The sequence below is a fragment of the Tyto alba genome, unplaced genomic scaffold (assembly GCF_018691265.1).
Source record: "Tyto alba isolate M040663 unplaced genomic scaffold, T.alba_DEE_v4.0 Super-Scaffold_48, whole genome shotgun sequence".
Lineage (NCBI taxonomy): Eukaryota > Metazoa > Chordata > Aves > Strigiformes > Tytonidae > Tyto > Tyto alba.
In genome coordinates, this window is record NW_024881324.1 from 2510077 (window position 1) to 2529767 (window position 19691).

Below are 19691 nucleotides of genomic sequence, written 5' to 3' on the forward strand. Positions count from 1 at the left end.
GGCGGCCGCTCGGGCCGTACCAAGTATGAAGGCGGCGGCGGTGGGAGGAGAGGAAGAACAGCTTGGCCCGTACCAAGCGGAGGAGGGGGTGGGAAGTAGTAGCCGGACGCAGAGGGGAGAGCACCTCCTCATGGGTGGGTCTGGAAACAAAATAAACAAGCATTGATACTACCTTAATCATACCTATTAATTGCATTTTTATCATATTTTTACCCTATTCATTACTCTTCCAGGAACTCATTCGCATACATTAATGTCTCTCGCACATGGCTGTTGGAGGCTTCAGGTGGTCGTCGGGGGTTTTCAGATGAAGGCTCATAGTCTTCCTCACTGTGTCCGCCAGCTGACCTTTACTTCTGCACAAACTCAGTCCCGTGGTCACATAGATCTCGTCCTTCCAGGCTGGCCTGGTCTGGTTTTGGTGCTAATTTGCAGCTTCTTTATCTTTACATTTCTTTGCAGCTGCCACTACAAGGCCAAACCGTCTGAAGTCAGATTATTTATGAGTTCCTCATCCTACAGTTATTCCAACTATTCCTCGAAAGAACAGCATGTGTTCTGCAGCACAATTGTTAAATGGTTAAAATGGCTCAAACTGATCTGAATAACTCTACTCCTCAGACACCTGTTTTCTAATAACGGCAGCTCACAGGTACCAGCATAGCTGTGGCCTGAGCGCTGTGTGGGACGCAGCTCTGCTTCCACCAGCCGGGTCGCAGCCGCGTGTCCACCTGCGCTGCGTGAAACGTTTCGCTTGGAGGGACGGGCAGGGAAACCCAGATGTTTGAGCACTAAGGGCTGCAGAACAGAGCGGGGTGCTGAGCTTCTGCCTCTTTGCTTCCTGAAGAGCATGCACGTTAGTCTTCACTGTACGCTCATCTAAAAGGTTTAGCTTGCAGCAGATGGGGAGAAAAGCATGTTTTCCACTATATGTCAGCCCACGAGTTTTCTCACCATCACCCTCCCGAATCTCTCCCCCATCCCACCAGGGGGGAGCAAGCAGCCATGTGGGGGCTCTGGGGTTAAACCACGACACGGACCAATTTACTTCGCCCCAGAATCCCAGAGCTCTCCGAAAACTATCAAAGCCCTCATTTGGCCATATCTCCTTGCTAGAAAATTCAGTGCAGGTGATACCTGCAAACTCAGATTATTAGAAAATAGCTATCTGTGGAATAGAATTATTAAGATCAATTTAAGATGTTTTAACCATTTAACAATTGTGCTGCAGAACACATGCTGATCTTTCGAGGAATAGTTGGAATAACTGTAGGATGAGGAACTCATAAATAATCTGACTTCAGATGGTTTGGCCTTGTAGTGGCAGCTGCAAAGAAATGTAAAGATAAAGAAGCTGCAAATTAGCACCAAAACCAGACCAGGCCAGCCTGGAAGGACAAGATCTATGTGACCACGGGGCTGAGTTTGCACAGAAGTAAAGGTCAGCTGGCAGACACAGTGGAGAAGACTATGAGCCTTCATCTAAAAACCCCCGACGACCACCTGAAGCCCCCAAGAGCCATGCACAAGAGACATTAACATATGCTAAATGAGTTCCCAGGAAAGTTATGAATATGATAAAAATGCAGTGAATATGTATGATGACGGTAGTATAAATGCCCGTTGATTTCATTCTCACACACACACATTAGGAGGAGCTCTCCCCTGTGTGTCCGACGCTGTAATAAAGAATGCCTGCTTTCTAAAACTCCAAAATTGAGTCTTAGAGAGTGAATTAATTACCGCTTTCCGGTTAACACATGGGAGGGAGGTGAGTGGGGAGGAAGGTAATCTAGTCGCACTCCGGCCAAAAGCACCCTGGCTCCCCAGGCTGTGGGGAGCTTGCCGGGAGGCACTCGGACCCACGGAAGTGCCAGGAAACCTCCTGGCCCCGCTGTCCGTCCCACCACCATCCCATCACCGTCCCACCACCATCCCATCGCCGTCCCATCCCCGTCACCGCGGGGGCCAGAGCTGGGGGCTGTCAGCTCCTCCAGCTCGCGGGAGGAGTGAGCTGTGAAACAGCGGCAGGAGGAAGCCAGCCCTGGTTATTTCTGCGGTCGTTACCCAGGTAACACATTTTCTTCTATCGAGAAGTCAGCGGGAGGAATTGTTGCGGGATGACGCCTGCTATTAAGTTTTAAAACAGAGCTAGGAAAAACTAGGTAGGTTGGTTTTGCTGTGGCTTGGCAAAGTCCAAAGTGATACAGCAGTGCCAGTCAACAAATCTGCAAGTAAGTCGTGAGTCAAGCTCGGCTAAAGAAAGAACTAAAGTTAGCACTGAAGTTAATATGCAAATGTAGTCTTTGTTTATTTGCCCACTTCTCTCAACCTGAGTCATATTTTAAAAGTTTTCTTTGCAGGGACTGGAACTTATTACAGCTACATTATATCAATGTGTTACATATGATTGTAGATGTATACATGCACGGAAGCAATTAATCTTATGTAAATAGAAAATGTGAGGAGAGACAGCTTTAAAAAAAAAAAAAAAAAAAAGAGAGTTAGCAATACTGCAGATCATACTAAACCAAAACCAAAACCAAAATTGTCATATCCTTAACAGGTGTTACACTTAGCACACCGGACAAGACATCTGATAATTGAGTAATTATGTTCAGAAGCAAAGCATTCAGTCTGTTAAAACTGATTCCCTTGATGTCTGGCCAGTCAGATTTGGCTTATAAATTTATTCATCCAGCTATTGCTTCTCATGGACATCGCTGTCCCAGGAGGAGTGTGGATTACAGACAGGGGTACAAGACATGCCCAGGTAGTGCTGGAGGACAAACAATAAATGCTCCTCAGACCAAGGTTGGTATCGGGAGATCGCCCTTCCCTCTGCAAAGTTCCTTTAAGTGTTTTTAGTTTACTGCTGTCAATATAATTGGTTAAGATTACACCTGGTACTAGCAGAACCCCAGTTCTTGAACCAAAGCCCCAGTCTGTTAATGGTTCACGTGCGCTTCAAACATGGCTGAAATAGCGGTGGACTCAGCTTATCCACGCTGATGGAAAGATTAATTACATGCAGCTAGCCTGTTTCCAGTGCACCATCTGGTTTGTTTAAAGCTAAACCACCTCTCGCTGCTCTGCGCTGTGGCTTCCTCGTGGATCACCCTGTGAATTTTAGGATGTGCTTCTTAAATGAACGTGGGTCAGACTCTGACCTTCATGAGTGGTGTATTGTAATGGAGGAGAAAGTGGTGATGAATGCAAATGGTGTAATGCAGTGCTGCCTCACTGGCATCTGCCAGTCAGGGGATCATATCTGGCACCCAGTTTTCCATCCCTTAACAGCATAAAGTCTAGCTGCCATCCAGTCTAAGTAAGCTGATGCAGGGAGCATCAGGCTGTGATCATTAAAAAGCTGGTCAACACCGTCACAATATGACACCAAATCTTGTATTTTATTCTATGTGTCATTCATTCTGGAGGACGAATCTAGTTTAACCTTCTAAGGTCATGCTGTGTGATACTCTTAAGAAATATACAGATCACAGCTGGGGAAATTTGCACAATTTTCACAACCATATGGGGCTGGCAGGGTTCAAAATGCTTCAGCTGGCAAGAAAGAGATTAGGTGCATTTAAGAAAATGGTATTTCTTTGCAATATGGTTGCACTATTCATCTCATTGCTTTCTTAGCTGCTGTTCAGAAGCAGTTAGTGTTACCACAGACACTGTTTGTGGTGAACTGCAGACCCGTCCTAACACGGAGGCTCCCTCTAGCCCATGTACAGCAGCAGACTGGAACTGAGGCAGAAATGGGGGTCAAGGCCAGGATAAAGCAGTATTACAGATGTTGAGATTGGAAGCATTTAATAGATGCAGTGGGGATAAGCCTGAGTTTGCTCAAGGCAAGGGTAAGTACGGTTTGACACAAGCTTCCGATCTGCATTGATGCTCTTGTGTCACAGGTTTGAATTCTGATTACTCGCTGAAGGCTTCTGTGAAAGGAAGGAGGCAGCAGGAAATCTCTGCCCAGCACTCTCTGCCCAGAAAAAATCAGCATGCTGCTGTGGAAAATTGTTCTGATGCAGTTAGCACAACGTCGGGTTTCCTGGACCTGAGTCTAGGACACAGTGTGGGATAGAGACCTAAAGCGAGTGGAGCGCGGCAAACAGAATTGTAGGAAATTGGACACAACTTGTTAAGACATGCAGCAAATATTCAGCTACCATTTTTGTCAATAAGGGCTGCCTCTTAGTTAGGCATGTGGCTATCTGTGGATCCCGTGTCTTATTGCAGGGTACAATACATTTGCAGGAGTGTTGCAGAGAGGAGTGGGCTCAAAACTCTCTGGGCAGCGGAAAAATTCTAGTATGAGGAACTGTGTTGTCAGTGGGACTTAATAGTATCACCTCTAGAGCTCACCCCCACTGGTTCAGCATATAGGCATGGGCGTTGCTAAATTTTGCGGGAGGTAAGTTCAGGTACAGATTTGGATGTTTAAAACACTGAAGGCAAGCAGCGTAGCATCTGTCCAAGGATGGCCCTTTATTGTGGAGATTTGTTAGACCTAAACCATTCCTGACAGATTTTTGCCAGACCCATCTGAGCCTCAGTGTGGCTTCACCAACCATAATCAATCGGCACGAAACTTTGAGTAACTTTCTAGCAGCCTCTGTTTCATACCACTGCTTATAGAAATGAATTTGTGAATAAGGTGAAGAAGCTACCAGATTTGTATGAAATCAATATTGTTTCAGGACTAAAATGAAACTATTTGAAAAGAACACCCTGTAGGGCTGGATTTGATCTAAGGGGGTGGATATTCCTCGGTGTTATAGTCTAAATCAGCACTTAATGAAAATACTGTGAGGTTGTCTAATGTACCACACAAGTACCAAGTGACTGTGGATTTATTCTGCATCACTAAAAGCAGTATTGACTTCCATCAGTTTCCTGTTTCACCAGTGTGAATTTTAATGATCACTACAGCATCATTCCTTTAAGGGTATTCTCCTAAATGAAGGAATATTTCTTCTATTCCCCTGTTGTAGGTCATGGCAGAAGAAGAGTTGCCGGGCGTTTTGATTCTGGATATAGGAGGAACTCATGGTGTGCTGGAAAACATTGCAGCACTTTTGAAGAAACACTTTCGCCTTATCACCATGAAGGAATTTCTTGAAAACAAAAAAGAAATGAGCAAAAAAATCCAATCTGTTTTTGTGTTTGAGTGCAGGCCAACTATTGACCAGGAGCTCCTAGAAAGCCTGCCTAATTTAAAGGTAATTGGAAACTCCGGGGTTGGAGTCGATCACTTAGACCTGAAAATGATTTCTAACTTTGGTGTAAAAGTGACCAACACCCCACATGCCGTGGCAGACCCAACAGCAGACATAGGAATGGCCTTGATGCTGGCCTCCGCCAGAAGACTAGTGGAAGGTAATGTTTGAAATTTTCCTGGATCTTAGCTACTTCTTTAACATATCTCACTTTTACGATGATACAGATGACCTGTCTGAATCCATATTTGGGATGCTTTTGTGGGGAAAAAAATTTCTGAGAACTCCATTTTCAGAGGCCTCTGCTTTTCCTATGTCCTGCTTCTTTTTAAGGCAATGGCGACAAGAGTAAGGCCTTTGTTTAAATTATGCACTTTCAAGTCACTTGTGATATCCTGTTTGGATTAATGCCTGGGGCTTAATTCTCCTCTGGCTGTTCACTGGGTGAGTGGCTTATAGCTGTAAAAACTGAATACAAAAGGCATCCAAATCAAATGTCACCACTTCTCCATTTCCCCTTAGAACAAGTGTTAGGAACTACAGGAAAGTACAGAGTGTTAATGGCCATGTCCCTATCTCTAGAGCAATAATAAGTATTACTCTTAATTTTTTTTCCCTGCTTCTGTGAAGAGTTTGTCTAAACCAATGGATTGTACTTCCAGAAGAGCATCAGCATTATTATTGAAATAGCTGGTAATCCTTCTGACAAAGTTATTCCAAACTGTACCACCAACATTAGTTTGTGTCCTTTAAAGGTAGGTCCTTTCCCCACATGCCCTTGCTACGCAATGCCTTTCCAGGGAAGGAAGGTGTCAGTAGAGACTATCACAAGAAGTTGCCTCTGTCTTCAGTGACTCATAGTCTTTCTGTCACTTCTGCTTCACCCCTGAACGTGTACCTCTTTCCCTGTGATGTCTTTTCACTATAGCATCTTGCTGGGCCTCAAGTTCTTTGTATAAAAGCTCATAGAGATCCCTGGCTGAGCTGGAATTTGCAACCTTCACCCCCACTCAAGCAGTGGGGCCGCTTTGGGTTGTGATCCAGGACAGAAATGGTGAGATTTACCCGAGCTAAAGGAAAGTGAAGCCGATGCTTGTGGGGTGGTAAGCGTCAAAGAAGCTACTTTTGAACTTCCCAGAAAATGCTGCAGCCATGGAAGAGTTATTTCCCTGAGGAGCCATTCATCCCAGTACAGCACCCACCCACGAGCCCCTCTGTGTTACTGGCTCCAGCCCTGGCTGCAGGGAATGGCACCATCCAGGCTCTTCTGTAAACTGGTCAAAATTAGCAAGGGTGCTTTGTAAGAGGTGCTCCAGAGCCCCACTGCTGTGACGGTGACAAAGTTTTTCTTTCCCCAATCCTACGTTTATGTTCGGTTTGTACCCATTTCGCACCCATTTACATTCAGGCTGCCAGATTGCGGTTTCTCCAGACACGAAGTGTTTTGCTGTTGACTGGCTGGGAGTGGAAGTAACCAGGGCGACGCTTGGGATCATCGGGATGGGCAGCATTGGGTACAAAGTGGCTCAGAGAGCCAGAGCCTTCGACATGAGGATCCTGTACCATAACAGGAACCGGAGGTAAAAGCGACCGGTTTCCACATGTGATTATTCTGGGGGCAGTGATGGAAACCACGGCTTCTTCCTAGGCACTTGTGGCAGCTGTAAGCAGCACGAGGAGCACCAGCATGCTTTGGCTCCCTACTGCTCCCCTCGAGAAGCAGCTCCCCCTCACCTCCTGCGCTCGCCCTGCCCCCGTTAGCTACTAGCAGTTTGGCACAAGGGCTGGGTAACCTTTCTGAAGGTGTTGTCCAAGCCAGACAGGCCTTGTGCCCTCATTGTGCCCCCTGTCCTGCCAGACTCTTTTTCAGGCTTCCAGCAACATCCCTGGCCCAGCCAGCCAGCCACCCCTCTCCAGATCACTCATCACACCAGCATCAATGACAAGGGTCTTAATTTCTCTTAGTTTTCTATTTCCCTTTCTTTCAGACTTCACTTCCCCTTCATTTCTTTTCCACCCCAAGTCTGAACTCACGTATCAGGGAAGGAGAGACTCTACAGGGCTCGGCACAGACGCGGGAGAGAAGAGTGGGGTCTGACTGCATCCCCAACCTTCTACACCTAACATCGCCTATGTGCTTTGTTTTCACACATACATCACTCCTTCAGGCTCCCACCACTCCTCTAGCCTCTTGCTTGCTCTAGCCCACATCCTTCTCGCCTCCCTTCCACCATTTGTACCAATCAGTGTATTTTCCTTTACCTTGGCCTCAAACCTCTGGATCTCTATGCTGTTTCAGATCTCTCCTAGGGTTGATTGGTTAGTTAGAAATAGCCATGTCAGTTCTGAGGTGTGTGCATTTTTCCTTCAGAAGAAAGGAGGAGGAAGAGGCAGTTGGTGCCCACTACTGTGAGAAGATGGAAGACTTGCTGCAGCAATCAGACTTTGTTATGTTGGTTGTGAACCTGACTCCTGAGACTCACAAACTGATTGCGAAAAAGGAGCTGGGGCTGATGAAACCCACAGCTACTCTTATAAACATCAGCCGAGGTAGGACGATCTGGAAGCACTGTTTGTGGCTCCACAGTTAAGGCTTTGTTTTGTCTGATTATGTTGACGTTCCCCCCTCCAACCTCAGTCTGTGATATCCCTGTTTTGTTTGAGTCGTGAAGTAGCTAGCAGTCTACAAATGAATGACATCAAAGATCAGGTGCTTTGTGTTCAGAGGTCCTATGGAATTTAGGGATGCTCTGCAGATGTTCTGTTCTCTTTATCCTTATCCTAAAGGCAGCTTTTTTTTTTTGGTGGAAATAACTGAAAGGTTTATCATCACCGATGGTGAGTGAGGTACAAGGAAAAACATAAGTTTCATTTGGAACAGCTATGTAGAAAAGAACCCCCACGTGGGGTTACAGATCTGTTAGCACTGGACAAGCATATGAGAGAGATCATAGTTTCAGTAAATAAAGCTGAGGTAGAAGAGTGAAAAACTTGAAGAGATTAAATGAATTGTCTATAATAATACAGGAAGTCGGTGTCAAAATGAGGAAGAGAGTGAAACTGGTCACATCCCAGGAAAAGCCTTATGTAGTGGACCATAACCCTCCTCTAATTAAAGATTAATTTAAAAATAAATCTGTGGTTTGTTTGGTAAATGGTTGTTAGAAAGACATTCTACTTTCTAACAAGATGAAGATCCTGTAATTTTTCTCACTAGACCCTGGAGACCTTTCCCCACTCCTGGGTAAAAATGTGTTCATTAACTCAGCACGATAGCAAGATTTCATCTCGGTGCAGGTGGAGTTATTGATCAAGACGCGTTGGTAGAAGCTCTCCAGAATAAGGTTATCAGGGCTGCTGCTTTGGATGTGACATACCCTGAGCCTCTGCCAAGGTAAAGAAACCTGGTTTCCATTCTGTTAATCTGAAATGTTTTAAACTGTGTGCAAAAACGTGCTCATAATCTTGATCGTCGTGGGCGGTCTCTCTCGCTGCTTAAGGGCAAAACCTCAGCCTGTCTCACACAATCATAAATAGATGACAACCTATTCGCCTTTCCCCCATCTGTCAGTTCTTTGCCAGCCTAACTGAAAGGCAAGGCAATGAGCCGGGTAGAGAGGAAGACAAAATGGGTGAGCAAGCTTCCCCCAGCTTTCAGCTGGTTCTGTGCTTGTGGCCCTTTTATCTCGCCATGCCACTGCTGTTTCCTGAGGTTCAGTTCTTGGCAACTGGCATGGGATAGCTGCAGAGTAAATTCCCTGTGTAACACATTCTGTTCTTTCTGTTTCTTACAGAGATCATCCTTTATTAAAACTAAATAACATCATCATAACCCCTCACATTGGAACAGCAACAGTCCATGCTATACACAGGATGGCAGAAGAAGCGGTAGCAAATATACTGGCTGTTCTCAATGGCCAGCCCATTCCAAGTGAAGTGTTTCCCAAATGATGTGTGCCCGAAGATACCACTAAATCTCATATGTGTGGGAAGGCACTATTTCTTACAGTACCACTTTTAAACTAAAAAAGCAACCTGGTCCTGCACTGCACTTGTCCTGATACTGCAAAGTGTCATCTCACTAGACTTGATCCGTACTGTTATTTACAATTCTGAAAAATAAAGTGGAACTAGTAAAAGAGATTTGTTTGAAGCTTTTAAACTGAGCAGCTATGCACTTGGATCTCTTCGGTCCATTATTTCAATGAATACCTGTGTTCTGTTCCCAGTACTTGACGCTACATAATGATAAGCAAGTATACCAAGCAGTTTGTGTAACACACTCAAATATGTTAAAGGTGAATTGAGCATTAATTCCCTGCAGAAATTTGGCTGCATCCTGAAACACTTTTCAGCTAATATTGCAATATTTTATTTGTATATCAAAACACTGAAGAAAATGGACTCCTTTGAAATGATCGTAGGCCTAAGGTTTTCTAATGTAAGAAGAGCTCTGTTTCACCTACATGTTAAATCAAAGCAAATCCAATCATTGAAAAAGTATCTTTGATTTTCCTGAGGGGATCCTTTGAAAATCAAAGCAAATTCCAAGAGATTTCATTCCTCCATGCAGACAAAAATGATGCTTTTATCTTGACTGGCCATGAAACAATATTAGATCTACCACTGAAATCACGTGAGTGAGGGCACAGGCTAAAGCAAAATTAGTGATCAGTCCTAACTTGCAGCCCAGGGCCAAGTATTTTCTTACATGTTCTTTTCTATGAGCAAGCAAGAAAGTCAAAAAATTCAGTAAAATATTTGCCACCTCCATAACATCAGGAAGCCTTTCCAGTGTTTTGCAATATGATCAGGCTTCTTGAAGGGATGTTAAAATGAAGTTTTAGCACAGAAGGTGTAGGCAGGCCAAGAGTTAGACATTCAGCTGCAAATAGTGAAATGTTACTAACAGCAAGAATTGCAGTAACAAGACAACATCAATAGGGGATTCCAAGATCTTCAGCCCTTCAACAGCTCTCCTCGCAGCTCTTCCCGGAGTTCCTATGGAAAATCAATGGTAGCTGTAAATAAGCTAATTAAATTAAATTAAAAAAAAAAAAAGCCGTAAATTAATTTCACAGACCTTCTGGGAGCTACAAACAGATGGTCAGTAATTCCTGAAAAAAAAAAAAACAAACACGTTTCAATTTGAGTGCATAAACCCTTCTTGGAAAACACTTGCCTAAGCATCTATTATTTTGTTAACTTACGATAGCCTCAGGAGACAGCACTGCAGTTAAGAAGTCACTGGTGTCTCTTCAGGACAGGAGGCTGCAAAAATCTCTGCAATGGAGTGTTTAAAAATTAACCCGATAACTCAAAGTTCATGATGAAGCTGTGCAATTTATATTCACAGATTACATTTGGTCCAACATTTTTCTAATTTGTGTTTTCAGGGTAGGGAAGGAGATTCATTGCACCAGACTACTGATGGTCTGAAACTAAGTAATTAAGGAGAAGTAATTGTGTGGTATGAGCCTGGTGGCAGGGATATGAAACCCTGCAGACCATGAGGGACAAAACTTGTTCAGACTTGATTATGTGAATGCCTCTGCTTGTGTGTGCAGAGTTGGTAGTACGCTTAAAAGAGCTGCTTTCTTGTCTTGGCTTGTTTGCCTCCCTATCTAAAATTGTGGTTTATAAAATCTCTTGTCATAGGTGTCATGAACAGGACATGAAAGTCGTTATTCCTTTAACTGTCTGGAAGCAGTCTTTCTTCTGACACTTTGTGCCTTTCTTCTTTGTGCAGATGATGGGAGGAGGAGAGCTACCCGGGCTTTTGGTAAATGAAATTGGTGGCATACATGGGATACTGCATGGCCACGTAGCACTCCTGAAGAAACATTTCAGCCTCATCACCATGAAGGAATTTCTTGAAAACAGAAAGCATATGAGTGAAAAGGTCCAAGCGATCTATCTGTGGTGGCACAAACCATCCATCGACCGGGAGCTCCTCCAGAGCCTGCCAAACTTGAAAGTGATTGCGAATTCAGGAGTAGGGATGGATCACCTGGATCTGAAACTTGTAGCTAGCTTTGGTGTGAAGATGGCTAATGCTCCACGTGCTGTTTCCAGCAGCACGGCAGATACGGGGATGGCTTTGCTGCTGGCATCTGCTAGAAGACTAGTGGAAGGTAACATCTCAGTTCTTTTGTGGCTTCTAAAAATCATAAAAGATTTACCTGCCATTAACTTGGCTTTTCCTAGAATTATCTGTAGTGCACATGGTTTCACATAAAATGTGAGAAATTAAATATGCTGGGTTGGCAAATAGAACAATTGGTATTTTCCTATGTTTCATGTATCATAAATATATCTACATTATTATGTTATACACAAACATACACAGCATTTATTTCAACCAGGTATAAATAAAATCATACGAGTTTAGTTTTCACAGGTCACCAGCCTGGCCTGAAAATACTTGAGCAGAATCTAATCACATTTGATTCAAATACAACTTTTTGCTTTATGGACCAAATACTCTTAGAGGATGGAATTTAGTTTTTGGAATAAATATAGCTGTAGGCTTAGTTTAACAGTTTCAGATGCACAACACATTAAAGTGTGCTTCCTACGTATGAAAACTTGGAATTTCATTACCTCCTTCAGCAGCGCATTTTCAGTGATTCTGACATTTGGCTGACGTACGACGTGTGCTTCGTGGTGTGATAGCATTACAGGGCTGTTGGCCAGAAGTGGGGGATGCCAAAGATCAGACGATCGCTGCAATCGCAGGCTGGCAGAAGAAATTAAGAGTGTGGGGGGCAACAATGGAGCAAAATAAGGGTATATGCTGGAAGCTGGGGCTGACAGAGGCATGGCCATATGCTCAGGGACTGAAATGGATTGGTGCAGAATTGGGGATTTTAAGGGGCATTAAGAGAGCAAAAAGGCAGCCTCCTCCAATTTCTGCTAGTAGCATCCTTTCTAGTTTCTTCCACAGTTTTTTCTTGCCATTTCCCCAAACAGACCTACCCTTGGCTTGGTTGGAATGCCTCCTGCTTCAGGAAGAGATCCTTCAGATTGAGCCTATTAAATTTGCCTCCCACTGATTTGCCAGCTGTACCACTGGATTCGTAGAAACTCAGAGGAGACTTGCCTCCCACTAAATCTGTTTCTACTTCACACAGAGGAGACAGATTAAAAGGGAGATTAATTTCTTCTTCCCATTTACGTAAATTATCCCTGGTGGCATTTCTGATAGCTCTGCCCTGGCGCGACTGAGATATCCTGAGGCATATTTTTGATACTTTCACAATATTTTTCTTATGTTTTAGAAGAGGTGGCAGTATCAGAAGACTGGAATATCAGAAGACTGTCGCCTTGCTAGCAGACTAATAAGTGCTGTCTCTGTGCATATTAGTGTATTTTCTGTCCAGAACTATCCAAAATATTGCAGGTTTAATGGATATTTATGGAAACTACTGAGTAGTGATTTTTAAAGAAGTCACACTTTTCTTTCCAAGGAGAGTGGCAGAGGTAAACAGGAAACCTGTTTTTATTCTAAATAGCAAAACCAACATCTGGTGTTATTCTCCACGTGACATTTCCAAACTCTGCAGTGTTCCTGGCAATAATTATTTTGATTGCTGATGCAGAACAGGGCAATATTTTTAAGAGTCTAAAGCAGGATTTTTAGGGGTGATTACATCAAAAGGCTTTTTGTAGTATAGTGAGAATAAATGGGAATGTCACATAAATGTGGCAGAGAAAGGTGATATATTAGGGAGTCACCTAGGACACTACAAAAAACATTGCTATTTAAAATCGTGTGTTTGGAGCTGTTAAAAGTGTGCTATGGTAGCACAACAAGCCCAGACTCTTTTGCCTTGTTCCTCAGTGTTGGACCCCATTAATTTCTCATACCGGAGTGTTTTTCTTGCAGGCTATCATGCTGCAGTTTCAGGTATGGAGTACCGTGAAGCTGATTTCTTGGGAGTTGAAGTTACTGGAGCTACTCTGGGTATCATTGGCATGGGCAGCATTGGGTATAAGATTGCTCTGAGAGCCAAAGCGTTTGAAATGAACATTTTGTACCACAACAAGACACAGAGGTAAAGATACGTCTTGACCCTAATTACATCAGAAATTCCCTTTTAGATAGTATTTCCTTTTCAAGGAATTATGTCAGGAGTATAGCGAGAAAGGAGGGAATAGGGCCAAGATTAAAACACAACCAAACCCAAACAAAAAAATAATTTTGCCAAGTATTTATCTGGAGGTCACTTCTAGCCCCTCCTAACTGTGTACGGGGGAATCTGATCCTTGTTAGAGATTCAGCCCAGGGGCTCCTCAGTGTAAAGGTGAGCAAGATCCCCACGTACAACTCGAGGCTGTTGCAATCAGGAAAGGTGCAGCCAACAGGCAGAACAAATGTTTACTGCTATAAACCGTGATCTACCCTGAGATGACTTTACTCCACCCTGACTGAAGGGAGAAGCTGCAGGGCTGCTACATGTGGCTTTCAGTGATTTTCTGCGTATGCAGGCTGCAGGAGGAGGGTTACTGCTCTAGCGAGCCCTAACCAAATCACAAGGGGGAATAAGGCCAGAAATTCCTAGCCTTGCTTGGCATTCCTGTTACGTCAGAAATTGTAAAAACAGCTGAGCAAACTCACATTTTAAAAAGTACTAGAGAACACCCTCCTTAAGATCTTTCAGAATTTCTTCATAAACCACAAAAAGGTGAAAATAAGGCACAAATGCTGCTTCCCCCCCCCCCCCCCCCCCCGCGGATCATCACTAACTCCCTCTGTTTAATATTTTTCATTTTTTAATGTAATATTTCTATGAGTGCTGTGATGAATAAGTAATGCACAGTGCAACAAAAATGAAAAACCTGCTTATTTTAAAGTACATTTACACTTCAAGTTGATGTGCTGAAGTGAGATGCACTCTGTGTTCTGCAAAACTGGCTGTAGTTCCAGTCTGTTCTTTACTCATTTAATCCCTGGTTGTTGGCCTGGACACTGAAAGAAAACAGTGAAATGCATGAGTTAGGAGACACATACTCCAAAGTTCCACTGAAGTTATTTTCTTAGTGTGACTTCTTTCTTTAGTTTTAGATTAGGGAAGAGATAATTTAAAGCCATTCTTTTGCAATTGGGAGTAGGTGATTGTACACACAATCTCCTATCATTGCTTCTTTAGTTCCCAAAGTTCCGGCAGGTAAATTTACAAAGAACAGGAGAAATGGCAAGTATTCTGTTTTACTGTGAAAAGTTTGAACCAAAAATCTCTTTCTACTTTGGTAACATTTTGTGTTGAACGCGTTGTTTTGTGAAAGCCCTGGGGCAGCCAGGAGCCTGGGGAAGAGCTGCCTTGCTGATTCCACTGGTGGGGAAATGGCAGGCTGGCTGGAGGATGCCACGGGGCCAGGACCGCGGGCATGCTCGCAGCTCGCAGGGATGGGTTCTGGTGAAGGGCACGGCTCTGCTCTGAGTGACTGCCGCGTCCTGTGAGGTGCACCTTCCCCACAGGGCATCCTGGAGACTGGACCCTGTTGCCATCTGTTGCACTGCTTGGCCTTAGCCGAGTTGCAGGCTTTAAAAGAGGCCCCTGGACCCGGTATTACAGCGGCCGAGAGGCAGACCTGCAGTCCACCCCCTGCTCTAGGGCTTGGAGCCCTCCAGAAGGGCCTAAACAGCCAGCTGAGACTAAATTCACCATATACCAGTGACATCACTGAGGAAAATATTTTCGTGACCGATGCCTGGAAATACAGTGCGATCCTTTTTTTGCCCACCAGGAAAGAGCAAGAGGAGCAAGCTGTCGGCGCCGCTTACTGCGAAAAGCTGGACAGCTTGCTCCAGCGGGCAGATTTTGTGATGGTGGTGGTGAGCCTGACACCTCAGACGCACAAGCTGATTGGGAAAAGAGAGATGGAGCTGATGAAGCCCACGGCTACTCTCATTAACATCAGCAGAGGTACCGTCCCGAGTCTGATGGGGGAATACCAGCCAGCTGCTGTTGTGTTACAGGCTGCACCGCGCTGCATCCACCGCACACGGCCGGCGCACACGCAGATCGGGCAGGGCCAAAATGACTCTCTGTGCCTTTCTAATTCTCTTTTCACTCTCAGATCATCGCCTGCAAGTGGCACTCAGGGACATTCTTATTCCAAACCAGGTGCCGTAGTTGACCAAGAGGCGCTGGTGACAGCTCTGCAGAGCGGTGTTATCAGGGCCGCAGCTTTGGATGTCACCTACCCGGAGCCACTGCCCAGGTTTGCCATCTCTGCTTCTTTCTCAGAAACCAGGCGTGAGCCCGGGGGCATCGCTGTGGCAGGAGGGGGTCTGGCAGAGGCAGCTCCAGCCCCCCCGCCCCGGGGGTGAAGGGTTCTGTAAAAGTGCCATGAATACGAATGGGATGCCGAGGTCCGGTAACAGGCCTGGGCGCCAGAAAACAGCAGGAGGGGGGCTGGTGTGCCCAGGGGAGCACGAAACCCACTCCACGGAATCACCATGTGAAGCTGCGGCTGCTTCACATACAAATGGCTTTATCTGAAGGTTCCGCCTGGCGGGAATGGGCGGTGGGTGCTGAGCCAGGCCCCCCTCAGGCCTGCTGCATTGCCCCGAGGCTTCCTGCCCCGCAGGCCTGCTTCCCAGTGCCAGGGGCCTGCTTCCCAGTGCCAGGGGCCTGCTTCCCAGTGCCAGGGGCCTGCTTCCCAGTGCCAGGCCCAAGTCCCGCACGTCTCCTGGGCACAGAGGCTGCTTACTCTCTGTAAAAAGGCTGCCAGAACGGTGCCTCACCGGCTGGACTATGCTGGCTGCATTTTGGGTTGGGTTTGGGGGTGGGGTGGGGGGGAGTTTGCTCTTGTTCTGTCTGCGCTGCATCCTGCGGCTCAGGCCGTTGCATAGGGTTAATGTGTCAGGAGGGCTGAATCCTCTCTTGGGACATAGTTCAAATTGCTGCCTAATGTCAAAAGGGCCTGTTTCTGAACAAAAGAGCCCAGTATAAACTCTTAACATGTCCTTTAAATGGCCAGAATTACTTGAACAGGGCTGATCAGGTTCTGTGGATGTAAGCAGGGCTTGTAAAGTTACATTAAATTAACTTTATATATATTTAAATACAGTGCAAAAGCCAAAGCAGAACTCCTCTTTATTTAGATTAACAACAGTAGGTCATTTAATTCTTTTTTCCTTTCTTCCAGAGATCATCCATTGTTAAAATTAAAGAATGTCATTATAACACCACACCTTGGCATCAAAACAGACAAGGCCACCTCCATGATAACAGAGGAAGCAGTTGAAAACATACTAGCGGCTCTTCATGGTCTCCCCATACCCAGTGAAGTGCTGCCTAGCTGATGTGCAAAAGGGTATCACAGCTCTCTTTTTATTCTTCTCTTTCCCCCCATCAGCTCTAAAGGTATTTATTCTTATGTTTTCCCCATAAGGAGAAACTTATTCCAAGTGGACACGGGAAGCTCTAACCTGGTCTCACACGTCACTAAAAAACAGCTTTTACATTTTAATTTCCTTGCAAATTGGACAAATACATTACTTTTCACTTCCAACCGTAGATAGATACATGCAAGCTTTAAGTGGCTCTGGGAAAAAAACAACTTCTGATTGCCAATGCACTTCTCACTAGGCTCCCTAGTCCGAAAGAGATGTCGTTTTAGATTACATAATTCACTTTATTCCCACTCTATTCGCTGTCAAAAACAACAAAGTAAGCTACCTGGCTAGAAATATTACTGACTTTCCATATGGAAGTCTCCATTTAAGCTAGCTCCTGAGACACAAAACGCTGGGGCAAAAGTCAGTTTTCATAAATAAACTCAGAATCACTTATTTAAAGCAGACTGGATTTTAGAAGATAGAGTACTAGCACTAAGGAAAATTAATCTGCAAGATGAACATGGCACTATGTAATGCCAAATTTATGTGTAGTCTACCTCCAGATTCTCAACTTTGTGCAAATATTTGGAAGCCTCCATCACCATTCTGTAAATTAGTGGGAACACAAAAAGCCTGTGAAAACACATGCAGCATTGAAACCCAAATCTATACATTTTCTTTTGTATCACTGCTTCTGGACATTTGTAAGAATAATTATATTTGAAACACGATATAACAGGGAGCTTCACTACTGTAAAGAGAAGAAAATACTTTGACAAATTGGTTTTGTTACTGCAATAATTATTATTACAGAAAAAAAGTCAAAATCCCATGGCTTTCCTCCACTACAAATAGCACCTATATTACAATTAGTCATTCAAATTCCACAGGAAGAAGATCTCTTTAAATAGAAGAATGCTCATCCACCTCACTAAATCTTTGTAGGAAACAGTTTGCCATCCTCTCAGTTGTCTTTATATACTCTCTGTTCTCTTAACACAAGTCCAAAAGCTAAATAAACCAATACACAACTCACAGTGGCAGCGGTGTGCCTTTTGTTATGTAGTATGACTCTATGGACAGTGTGATTATCTAATCTATCAGTGAAATTTATAACAAAATTACCATTAAGTACAACTAGGATTTTGCCATTATGCACCTTTACAGAGCCATTACCACTTGGTTTTTCTTGCAGAAGGTTGTCACTGGTGCTTGCCAAAAGACACTTCCTTCCACCAGTTTAACATATGATGATGTTATCAACCCTCGTGGCTCAGGGAAACAAGACACTGAAGCTTTTCAGGAGCAGCAGGTTGCCTGGCAAGAATTTCAAGACTGTCCCAGGTACCTCCCTGTTCTCCGAGGTACAGGAGCCCAGTATGCCTTTCCTTGTCACCTGTATGACCTTGACAAAAATAGGTTAAGTGTATTCTTTCAAAATAAAAGGCTAAGCAATACATTACAGAGATGAAATTAAAGCCACAAGACGTTAGAATTGCAGAGAGAAGAAAATACCTTTTATTAGATCAATATCCTAAAACTGGAAAAACTGCACAAGGTTTTGCACACGCAAACTTTTCTCCCGATGTGAAGCAGCAAACGTGAAATCAGATACAGTACTTCATTTCACTGCTACATAACCCAATAGAACATGCTTGGCGTTTACTGGGAGATCTACTTTTTGCAGACCTTTCAAGAATCTGGGCTGATTAATTACAGAATTGCTCCCTGCCAGTGGGGTGCTTTAGACAGGAAGACACGCTGCCAGACCTGTCAGTCACTGGAGTGATGGGTTGACTCAGATACAATGCCAAACCAAACGACTTGGAATTCCACAGACTGGAACTCATCACCTGAAGGGCAGCTTCCCAAAATCTCTTCAGGAAGCAACCACCTCTCTTTTCTAATTACAGTGCTAAAAAAGGCCCTTTTTCCCACGCCTTCCCTTAATTTATAAATATTTATTGAGTAGTATCAAATGAACTGACATACATTTAAGGAAACCTTCCTGTGCTTGCCAGATGCTGCTTCCCATTTCTGCTATTCTACTTAGATTGTACTTGGAAAACACAATACCTCCAATCTTATGATTACTAAAATGCAGTGGCCACATGAGCAAAGAGATGATCCGTTGCAGTTCACTCTGTTGATTCAGCTTCGTTTGAAACATTTTCACTTGGGCTGGCCTTGCCTGAAACAACAAGCTCATGAACATAGATTTCCTGTCTCTGCTTTTTTTGTCCTCTGAATCCTGGTCACATACAGTATTGCTTTATAACACATCATGTAGATAGGGGAAATGTATGTCCTTATCCAGTTTCGTGCTTAAGCTAGTCTGTGCATTCCACCTGGGAAATGTAGCACCTTACATTATACAAAAGTATTTTTAGGCTAATGCTTTTAGGCTAACCCTAAAAAACAATTATTATGCAAGCAAGTTATTAACACTGCGGGCACCAGCTTTGCCCTGCAGTGTTACGTGGACACCAAGAGCAATATTTAAACATAGGAATGAAGTTCACAACCTGCGCAGTACTTCTCTCCCCACACCCACAGCCATTATTAATTTCAGAGAACTATGTCACAACGCTGGTATAATAGATCCCTTTTTATAATAGAAAAGTAATAGCACACTGCAACACCGTGTAATTCAGCTTAACACACTACAGGGAAGTCTCTAAGGTACTCTACAAATTAAATCTATTTAGAACATGACAGTGCACTGGTGCAACAATCTCATCTTGTTTTACATTAACCAGACTTAGCTTATGGTAACTTGTTTGGTTGCTGCTCACACTCTGTGACATTCTGTGACCCAGTAATCCCAACAGCTCCCCTACAGAGATGTATCAGCCCTGAACCATAACTTGAAAATTAGATATCTCGGTTACACAGACTTGGAAGCCATCTGATTCTCTCCACATGAACCACATAATAGACCCATTTGGTTGACATTTGATATGTATGTCATGGATTTTTTGCTTTAAAAAGAGTAACATTCCTCTGGCTATTATTTGTTTGGCTCCTGACTAACTGCTCCTTCATTTTGTTCATCCAGAATTGTTGATTTGATATACGAAGGGAAAAACTACCATGTTGTCCTTCCAAAA

General features: G+C 44.1%; 2 protein-coding genes across 5 annotated transcripts; both read left to right on the forward strand.

The window, feature by feature from the left end:
* The first annotated feature begins 1869 nt into the window (after positions 1–1869).
* LOC104368629 (probable 2-ketogluconate reductase) lies at positions 1870–9379 on the forward strand. Of its 4 annotated transcripts, none has more exons than XM_032998861.2 (7): positions 1870–2071; positions 2567–2814; positions 5007–5391; positions 6640–6811; positions 7603–7781; positions 8529–8625; positions 9026–9379. In XM_032998861.2, exons 2-7 carry the CDS (start codon positions 2614–2616, stop codon positions 9180–9182), a joined length of 1191 nt encoding a protein of 396 aa, XP_032854752.1. In that variant the 5' UTR covers positions 1870–2071; positions 2567–2613; the 3' UTR covers positions 9183–9379. The 4 variants fall into 4 exon arrangements, with proteins under 4 accessions (XP_032854752.1, XP_042662667.1, XP_042662668.1 ...); XM_042806733.1 differs by having other exon boundaries at positions 2702–2814; positions 9026–9373; XM_042806734.1 differs by lacking the exon at positions 2567–2814 and having other exon boundaries at positions 7606–7781; positions 9026–9375.
* A 41-nt stretch (positions 9380–9420) lies between these two features.
* Positions 9421–17616, forward strand: LOC104368628 (probable 2-ketogluconate reductase). The gene is made up of 6 exons (XM_032998863.2): positions 9421–10254; positions 10981–11365; positions 13120–13288; positions 14982–15160; positions 15362–15458; positions 16389–17616. Exons 1-6 carry the CDS (start codon positions 10246–10248, stop codon positions 16543–16545), a joined length of 996 nt encoding a protein of 331 aa, XP_032854754.1. The 5' UTR covers positions 9421–10245; the 3' UTR covers positions 16546–17616.
* Positions 17617–19691: the final 2075 nt, after the last annotated feature.